The 10,380-nt window shown below is 40.3% G+C and overlaps 1 protein-coding gene across 1 annotated transcript in view; it reads right to left on the minus strand.

The window, feature by feature from the left end:
- Nucleotides 1-60: 60 nt before the first annotated feature.
- The window catches only part of cunh5orf22 (chromosome unknown C5orf22 homolog), a 12,837-nt gene continuing 2,517 nt past the window's right edge, over nucleotides 61-10,380 (minus strand). Inside the window, exons 2-10 of the mRNA XM_023398270.1 lie at nucleotides 7,557-7,702; nucleotides 6,251-6,400; nucleotides 6,001-6,134; nucleotides 4,198-4,517; nucleotides 3,814-3,876; nucleotides 2,456-2,577; nucleotides 1,584-1,650; nucleotides 1,267-1,406; nucleotides 61-1,145 (exon numbers count right to left, since the gene is read on the minus strand). Of these exons, the coding sequence (XP_023254038.1) occupies nucleotides 989-1,145; nucleotides 1,267-1,406; nucleotides 1,584-1,650; nucleotides 2,456-2,577; nucleotides 3,814-3,876; nucleotides 4,198-4,517; nucleotides 6,001-6,134; nucleotides 6,251-6,400; nucleotides 7,557-7,702 (1,299 nt within the window). The 3' untranslated portion in view covers nucleotides 61-988. The remainder of the gene's footprint in view (nucleotides 1,146-1,266; nucleotides 1,407-1,583; nucleotides 1,651-2,455; nucleotides 2,578-3,813; nucleotides 3,877-4,197; nucleotides 4,518-6,000; nucleotides 6,135-6,250; nucleotides 6,401-7,556; nucleotides 7,703-10,380) is intronic.

Genomic DNA, 10,380 nt, shown 5'->3' on the forward strand with positions numbered 1-10,380 from the left:
CTTAAAAACAGGAAGAAACTACTAGACCTGCATTAGCAGAATGAAAACCAGGATAGTTACTGTAGCTAAGCAGCTTTAATACAGACTTTAATACAGAGTTCAACAGATTCTACTGTTATAAACAGAACATTTTGAATTTCCAAAACTCAACAGAAAGGTATTTAGAAAAACGTAAATACCCACACTGCATGGACAGTACCGTCAGTACCGGTGCCATACCAGTACATCTAGTGGAAAAGAAAATCACTGACCAACAATAAGGCGACTACCTCAGCACATGTTGATGCATTCTGCCTTAAAGAATAGGTGTGGAAAGAGTCCATATTTTTGTTTTCCTCTCAATATTTTCAGACTTCTCTGCTGTCTGTGGCAGACCAACTGAACATGTAAACCCTTTTAAACTGGCTTTTAAAAATGCTCAGTAACTGTTCCTGTAACAGCTGGCCATTTTAGTTTTTAGCAAACAGTGCATTTGTTGGAGACTGTTTTCAGTGGCAGATGAATACATGGTTGGTGCTGGTGTTTCCTGCAGCAGGACAGTGTGTGGAGGACTGAATCAAAATAAACTACAGTGTGTGTTCATGGTACTGAAGGAACATGTCACCCAGTTTAATAGTGTGCCTCATTGATGTGTTGTATAGTTTAATATTTTTGGACAACAATGGGGCCCTATGGCACAGAGGAATAAGTTAGTAGGATACATTGAGGGTTGGTTTTAGTCTGCACATGGGATTTGTTAACTAAGGAAAACAAAATTCCAGACTCATCTTTTAGCCTGTAATTTCACAGTAATCTGATTTGTATTCTGCAAAAACTAAATCCAGGATGGAGAACTTCTACAGCCACTTCAAATGTTAATACATGACATAATCATGACCTCCTGGACACACAAATCAAATATACTTCAGCAGCATCTGATGTGTCATTTTCATCTGGTTGTCTTTATCAAACAATATATCCACTCATGACATGTGTATGTGTGTGTTTGTTAAGAGGCCTGTGGTTGGCAGTCCAGAGTCTCAGTGCTGCTGTTTTCATAGTCTTTGTGTAAGTCCAGTGGTCCATACAGGGCCTCCAGTACAGCCAGTACTCTGCTCTGGACAGAGTCCACCTGCTCTACTGGGCAGTATTCATCCAGACTGGACCTGAAACCACACACATTAACAAACACATTTAACCTTTCTTTCTGTACTGCTTCACTTTTCACAAGAAGTCTCCAGCTCTTTGTGCTGTAGATCTTTAACAATGTGTGGCTGTATTAGTTACCTTGACATAGTGACCAGTGTGGGTTTGGGCAGAGGCGTCAGAAACAGCTGTACAGCTGAGATGAGTCTGTCGATCTCCTCATCAGTGCTGATGTGGTGAGGCAGCTCAACAGAGTCACAGGTTAGCCCTGCCTGGTGGACCTGTGAGAGAACAGATGGGACAGAAGGAGGACACCAACATTCCTAGATTGATTATAGCTGTAGCTATACCATAATATAGCATAATAACCACAGCGTAACTGTATACTAATATAATATCTATCATTACAATAAGTTGTTGTGGTTGTTGTAGCAGTGGTGCATTAACATTGTTCTTACCATCTCATAGTCAGGGCTTGGGTTTCTTGACTTCAAACTGCAAACCAGCTGTGCTAATGAAGCCATCCTGAAAACAAATGTACAACAAGGTCAAATAACAAACACTGACCGTGTCCGAATCACTGCTTGTTTACTTTATATTGCACATATTTATCATCTGCTTATATCCAAGTGTCCGAATTCCAAAAGCTTTCAGCCAACAATCAATACAATTTTAGACATGCAAAAATTAGTTATGAACTCTACAGCTGTCAATCATGATGGAGCATGACTGAGCATCTATTATTACGTAAACATGGCAACACACACATGATCCAGTCACACAGGTGTCTCCACATAGATTGACTGGTTAAACCTGTTCTCAGGTCTGTGTTAGTCAGCTGTCTTCACAGGTTGAGTACTTGTCTTAATGACAGGTTAAACTGATTTGATGTGTAAAATCAGTTACCCATAAAGAGTTACATTAACGTCAAAGATAAGTTGTGTTTGTTGCAAATTTGATACAATTTGACATGAAATCCCCAAAAATGCAGCATGTTGTGATATACAGACCACCATAAAGTGTGTTAGTCAGGTGCTGGGCCACAACATGTCACCAGATCAGCTTCAATGATACTTGGAGAGCTTCAGTCCAACATCTCCTAAAGGTGTTCAACTGACAGCTGAGATTTGGTGAGTGTGAAGACCACAGCATGTGATCCATATCATTTTCATACTCAAACCATCAGTGACCCTTCCTGTCTTATGGATGGGGATATTGTCATTCTGTTTCTCCACTCATTATTTAGAGTTTATTCAGAGAATTTGTCACCATCTGTTCACTCGTTACACAATCACAGTCCAGTCACAGTGAAATGAACCAGACGCTTTACCCAGGGTTGCTAGACCAGCGTGTCACCGTCTCTTCTCCATCGTCTTCAAGAAGATCAGCAAATGCCGCTTCCAGATCCTCTAACTGATGTATACGATGATCCACACACTCATCGAGCTCCTCCTGCGCGCACACACACACGCACACACACACACATAATGTTCATTATCAAATCAGAACAGGATTCCTTCAAAAGTCTTCTGTACTGTTGTTGTGGTATGGCTCCGAAAATACAGCAATCTGCAGACACATTAGACACTGGTGTAACAAAATATCCAAATACAATAAACGATACAACACCAACACAACATTACATTAACAGTAAGATGTGACACACAAAGGTTATGAGTTGGTACAGATTTTCAGTTGGTTGTGTTAATGGGGGAAAAGTTGACAAATCAAAGGAAAAACCGAGCAAGTCGAGCAGGTTGAGAATTTCAAATGCCTGGGAGTCCGAATATCGGAAGACCTGATCTGAAGCGCAAACTCCGCACTCTTGGTGAAGAAAGGCCAGCAACACCTCTTCTTCCTGAGGACCCTCAGGCGCAAAAACCTCCCCTGAACACAGCTTTTTCTTCAGAGCTGTGGACAGTGGACAGCCGTGAAGTGTCTTCATAAGATTTTGAGTCAACATCCACAACAGCTTCACTGTTCCTTGGCACGGACTCTCCAAGTCTCTGGACTCTACTGGAGGATGAACTCCTATCTTCATAAAGATATTCCCTCATCTGTTTAGATGATGGCGGCAGAGAGCGCTGTCTCACATACAGCTCCAAAATCTCTCATAGGTGTTCACTTTGGTTGAGACCGGCTGAGTGTGGAGGTCACAGCATGTGATTCACAACAAACCATCAGTGACCCCTTGTGAACTATGAATGGGGGCATTGGGGTATTGTCATTCTGTTTCTCCACTCATTCTCCAGGGTCTTCCTTTAATGTGTCACTGTCTCTATGTGTTGATGTTATTGTGCATGTATGAAAGAGTGCTGTATTAGTCAGTCATGATAAAAGAGGTTCCCATGCATTCATATATCTACAGTGTATATCATATACTGCTACTTCTATTACTACCCCTAGTAGTACTACCACCACCTATAACAGAGAACACTTACTGTTTATGTTCTCGTGGTAATTGAAAATTACATTCTTACTCACTTGTGTGGAAATAATTACTTATATGTAATTAGTATATGTTGACAGAGAGTGCACAACATATGTCTGTGTATTATCGTTATTTTCTTCTTTAATTTTCTTCAACCACAACTGTGTGTTTACAGTCCTACTGTGTGTGTGTGTTTAGAAGACGGTGGTAGGTGGAGGCGGACTGACTGTTGTGTAAGCTTTTGTTGAAAGTCTGACCTGCTGAGCATCAGGGCCGGGTCCCCTGAAGCTGTAGAGCTCCTTCAGGATAGTGTACTCCTCCTTCACACAGACAGAGACGACACAGAGCTGAGGTCAGTTCGAGAGAAACACCTTTAATGTTCCATCTCAGCTACAGTCAGTACCTCGTGTAGATGGACAAGGTTTTATATGTTAACACATTTGGCACATTTATCCAGGATGTAGTTTTACAAATTTTTACAAAGTTGTTCTCATCAAGGACAATAACTGGAAAATGTTTAAAAATAAAGTGGCCGTAACAACTCTCTGCATTAGTAGATATTTAAATCAATACAGGATTATGGGTAAAAAAAAAGAAGCTAAAGCTATGTGTGGTGTGTAAGACAGTGTGGAGGGACGTACCTGTGTGTATAATTCTTTGAAGGGATTCTTACATGAGAAGAAATCCAAGTCAATGTCCAGGATGTACGGCTCTGTCTCAACTAGAAATGCAGATATTCCCTTAACAACATAGTTAGTTGATCCTTCATCTTCATCATCATCAGGCTCTGAGCCTTTCCCATTGCCCCACTGTTCGTGGTTGACGTTGCTGCCCTCTGCTGGTTGCTGTGTGTCAGTGGCTGTTGAGAGGGGCTCAGAGCAGCTGGCTTCCCCGGCTCTGTTACTCTCTGTCCTCTGTCTCTTGGTAAACCACCTCCGTGTGTCGTCCTCTGTCTTCTTCTCTGAAATCAGATGAAACAGCATAAGACTGTGGGAGATGAAAGTGTGTCCATCCTCATCAGAGAACTGAAGATATGATACAGAAATCAGAGGAAATAGGACAGAAGAAAACAAGAAAACAACAAATAAAAGAGAATAAAATTAAATTCTGGTCATTAATGTTGGTGTTGAACACCATTTGTATAGTTGATGTGGCTAAGGTTTTTACGGCAGGCATCCTGGGTACAAGGAGCTGAGGATCGAACCTCTAACCTGCTCTACTGCCTGAACCACGGCCCCCAAATACTCAGACTTAATAAGGATATAAAATAAAAAAAAATAATAATTATGATATTATATCTGTAGGTAACAACAAGGGAAGGCCACCATATCCTTTAAGTGAAAATGCATACAGTGTAAGTGCTACCTTTTTAATTATTGTTCTGGGTTACTTGTTGAGTAACTCAAATCATGCAGCCAGTTTGACTGCAGGGCTGACTGACGTCCTCATTCATTTATTCCTTTAAACTTTGACTTGTTCTCCTGAAATAAAACTTTTCTTCAGATATGTGTGGTCCAGGTTTTCCAGAGCAAACACACACAACTGTGTCTGTACAGTGTGTTCAGGATTACAATAAGACATATTTAGAGTAACATCAGTAATGAGCAAAATCTGTATGACTGCATGCATGACTGATTTTTCTTTTTTTAAAAACTCTTTCTTTTCATGAATATATAAGGGTCTGTCAAATCTTGAAACACATTCAACCTCAAACATTAGGACAAAATGTGAGAAGGAAGAGGCGAATGGACAATATGGAAGTACCAGTGCAAGTGCACCAGCTCACAGAAATGGAGGGAGTTTGGATGGAAGAACCTGATCAGGTATTTTATTACACCTTCTCAGAACACAACAAATCTATGCACGTCATGTGAGTACAGTAAAGAATCTGAACCCATCCTTTAAAGAGGAGAAGTAGACTACAAATATTTTATGAGGTAAGAAATTAAATCAGCATGTTTGGCTTTTTATATTCTAACAGAGAGCAATCCCCCCCATCTTTGGCACAAACTAGGTCATTTTAAAACACGTCTCTTTGACATAGAGGGCTGGATTCACTAAAGAGAGTTCTACACAACCAAATCAACACATCGTCTTTGTGATCAGAGTGACTTAAAAGCACAATGCAGATTTTCTTTATGCAAATATTTTTTCATTGTTTTTATAAATGCAAAACCACTAGAAAAAGAAAACTGGAGCAATAATAGCTCCCGCTGTTTTAGAAAAGCTTCGACATGGAAATAGAGGTTAGTTCACTTCAATCCTGTACACTGTGTATATGAATATAAGTATCATCAGTGAGTTCCACACACAGAACACAAGAAAGTGTCAAGGCCACAGAAAAGCAGCCGACACTATCTCAGTGCGTACAGATGACCGGAGGGAAATCATAGAGTGAAACCAAGCTGAATGAATATGATTTATAAAAGGGAAAATAAACATACCTGTGAGTGATGAATGACCTGGTTTGACAGGATTCACTTTGACCACGTTCAGCCTGAGAGGTTTAGAGTTCTCCAGCTGCTCTTCACAAACGTAAAGACCATCACTGAGGAAGTAATTGTCTGTACTGGTCACCCTGCAGATGAAGAGGGCGGAGTCAGACAGAGGGAGACCAGGTGGACAGTTAGTGGAGATTATGGCACACCATGAATGCTAAACAAAGAGATTCAGTATGTTGGGAGTGTTTCCTACCTGATGGTGGTGGTGGAGGAGTCTCTGCCCACAGCCATCCTGTGTTCTCCCTCTTTGATCTGCTGGGCCCAGTATGGATGCAGCCACGCCACACAGGACACGTGACCAGCATACACCATGGGCATTATCCAGTTTTCTATACTCAACTCACTGAAAAAAAAAACAGGAAATACAACTAGAGCTCCAGACAGAAATGTGATCAACACTTCAAATAAAAAACACAGGAAAATAGCAGCCAATTAAAGGATCAGGTCTTCATGGTTTGGGGTTTATGTGTCCAGGCTTTATGAACTCAGCCTTCAATCAAGTACAATGAAAATTTTGTTAGTGGTGCAAGCACCACTGAAAATTTACATTTTAAAAATTCAGCAGCAACTTGACTTCCCAGAAACATTGTCCCTGTTATTTTGGATCAGGGATTTTCAAACTGTGAGCTGCACCTCCCCAGCTGTGGCTGAGGGAGAGACATGAGGAAAAGATCCTGCATGAGGTGAAGGGACCAGGTGCAGACTAAGGTTCTAAAAGCAACAGGAAGTTAGTTTTTGTACTTTGTCTCATTGATTCAGCCTGTTTGTCAACACAGTCAGCAGCTGGAGCTAAAGCTGGAGCTGTGACACACAGCTCATGGAGGTGATAAAGGTTTTTTTTTTGTTGCAATGAAGACTCCTACTCCTTCTGAAACCTGCTTGGAAATCAGAGAAAAACACTTATATATGGAGCCTCAGGTTCCTTCTGATGTAGCCTGACAATCACCATATTGTTAAGTTCTCATCAGTCACAGTAATACATCCATCCTGTTCATACATGGGTACACTGACAGGGACGCAAGTTGTGGCACACCGGAAACTAAACTACTCCATGGCAACATCATTCTTCTTGTTCATATTCTCCAAATCATTAGCGAGGACAAAGAAAAACAACATGTGACAAAAACTATTAAAATCAATGGGTGTGGCTGCTCTATATAAACCATATATCTTATTGATAACACAGATATGTTTCTGAGTGACTATTTCTTCAGTAGAAGGAGTAATAATTAGGCTTTTATTGTGAAGCAGCCTGAGGTTCCTGTGTGGTTTGTAGAAACAGAGCCACATAGATATGGACATTAAGGGAATGTTTTTCAGTGGATATGGATTCTACAAACTGCAGGGAGATATGATGAAAGTGTCAGCTGAAGATCCGTTCATGACATGCTCCTATACCCCACCCAAACTGAGTCTTTACAACCCGAGAATGAAAGAGAGAGAGTGAATGAGAGTGAGAATGAAATGAACTGGGTTGTAATAAACCGCATGTTCCATACCTGAACAGTTTCTCCTTGTCAAAGACTGTGTCGGCGGACATGTTGACAGGGATGAGCAGATCAGGATGGGAGTCCAGATGAACCATCTTTATGTTCTTTGCTGGGAGGTGTCTGGATGCGATGGCACGGTAGATGTGACGAACCACCTGGTCGAGAGACGGTTAAATAAGCTCATTTAAGTTTTTCTTTTAACACTTCATTTTTCAACAAACAAAAACAAAACTATATAAATGTTCAAACATATACAATATATATTCTAGAAATAAAATAACATTGTAATAATCCAAAATTAAATAGACTAAACTTTCCAAGTCTGCATTTTCATGAGAATTAAGAAAATACTTGCACATTTTTTAAACTGCTCTTGTTTTCCTTCAGTAGAGCAGCTCATTTTTTTCTAAGGATATACATGCAGACAGTTCCTTTAAACACCAATAAGTGGCCTGTTTACTTTTTTAAATGATAATCCTCAGTTTTCCCTGTAACAAACATCTACAAAGCTCTGCTCTTTCTTCCTTATATCATGTTCTTCTGAAAACAACCTAATAAGAAAATGTGGGCTCCTCTTCTATCATATTTTTCTTCTTCCCCAAACTTCTTCAGCTTATTACATCTGAATCCCAACACAGTGGAAAATGTTCCCTTGGGTTGTCCACCTTGAAAACACCAATCTGGGATGTTACTGTTACACTTATTCAGCTATTTTTGATGTTTTATATAATATATGTTGTTTGTGTTGGAGCTCCTTTACAAGTATCTTCCCATCATCATCATCATCATCATCTTCCTCCTCCTCCTCAAATGAAAAGCCTTCCTGTAAATCCTCTCTCCAAACTCTTAAGTTTAGCTTCAGAAGACTCAGGACACCCAGATATGAGTAAGTCCTAAGTCGTCCCATTCTCATGAACTCTATCTCTGTTACACCTTGGGGCGTTTCTTCAAATTTGGTACAAATGTTCTCTTGGACTGAAGGATGAACTGATTAGATTTTGGTGGTTAAAGTCAAAAGTCAAGGTTACAATGACCTCACAAAACACTTTTTAGCCATTACTTAAGACTTCACACAGCAATTATCACAAAATGTCAAATCCTTCCAAATAAGCAGATTGGTAGAGGTGTACAATAACTGACCTAGTGATTGATTCCATAATAGAATTATAATTTCAATTCACTACATGTTTTATATGTTTACACCCAAATCTGTAAAATGATTTGCATCCTTAAACTGCAGATGTGTGCAGATTACTCTCTTTGGGGTTTATCAACATTATGGAAGATCTGGAATTGTTCATTTTTTAGCCTGAATTCATCAAATGTATTAATTACTTCAAACAAGGTCGGAATGGACTTTTCCGGGTGTCTAAGAAAACAATGACGTCGTCAGCATACAAAGAAATATGGTGATCTGTTTGACCTGTAGGTACACCAGAGATCTCTGTATGGGATTGAACAGCCATGGCCAGGGGTTCTATACCTATTGTAAAAGAATATCATGATAAAGGGCATCCTTGATGGCATCCTTTATGGATCTTGATAGGCTTTGACATTGTTTTATTCCTAAATACTTTTGCATCACGGTCAGTATATAACAGTTTTCCCTATTTGACGTCATATCCTCTATTATCATATCAGTGTTGTGCTTGTCTGACAGAAGCTCAACATGAACTTTTATCTAGTTTTAAGTCACATACACAGTCCTCTAGAGGGACCTGTGCTAACAGCCCAGCACCGTGCAGCTTGATTGGCATTCACCAGAGAACATCAGAATTGGCAGATCTGCCACCGGCGCCCCATTCTCTTCACAGATGAGAGCAGGTTCACACTGAGCACATGTGACAGGTGTGAAAGAGTCTGGAGACGCCGTGGTGAATGTTATGTTGCCTGTAACATCATGACCAGTTTGGCGGTGATGGTCTGGGGAGGCATATCCTTGGAGGGTGGCACAGACCTCCAATGTCATAGCCAACAGTACCCTGACTGCTGTTAAGTACCGGGCTGAAATCCTCCGAGCGATTGTCAGACCTTTCACTAGTGCAGTGGGCCCTGGGTTCCTCCTGGTGCAGGACAACGCCAGGCCTCATGTGGCCACAGTGTGTCGCAGTTCCTGGATGACGAAGGCATTGGTGCCATTGACTTGCCCTCAAGTTCCCCTGACCTAAATCCAATTGAGCACCTATGGGACGTTATGTATCAGTGCATCCGACACTGCCAAGTACTGCCACAGGCTGTCCAGGACTTCACTGATGCCCTGATCCAGGTCTGGGAGATCCCCCAGGACACCATCCACCGACTCATCAGGAGCATGCCCAGACGTTGTCAGGAGTGTATACAGGCATACAGGGGCCATACACACTACTGAGTCACATTATGAATTGCCGTGATGAAATTCATGCAAATTGGATCAGCCTGTGATTTCAATTTTTCACTTTGATATTCAGTGTGATTGTGAATCCAGCCCTCAGTGGGTTAATGATTTTGGTTTCCATTGACAGTTATGTCATTTTGTTCTCAACAAATTATACAATGTAAATCAGTAAAGATTTTCAACATGAATAATTTGTTCATCAATGTGTGATTAAAGATTTTTGAGTCTCTTAAATTTGTAACAAATATGTCATGTCCATGTCAGCAGTTAATATCTATTCTGAAATGCTTGTCTGAAGAAGTCTGCCACTTAAGTTATATATGTCTTATTTGCTTTTATTTATTCAATTTATGTATTAATTCCATTATTTTTTTTCTTTTTTGTTTGTTTTGTTTATTGTGAAGTTTGTTTTATTGAAGAACTGATATGTCTGACTCACACACATATATATATATATAT

Source organism: Seriola lalandi, unplaced genomic scaffold, assembly GCF_002814215.2.
Source record: "Seriola lalandi dorsalis isolate HSWRI2012SDOR001 ecotype SW California unplaced genomic scaffold, Sedor1 jcf7180002054981, whole genome shotgun sequence".
NCBI lineage: Eukaryota > Metazoa > Chordata > Actinopteri > Carangiformes > Carangidae > Seriola > Seriola lalandi.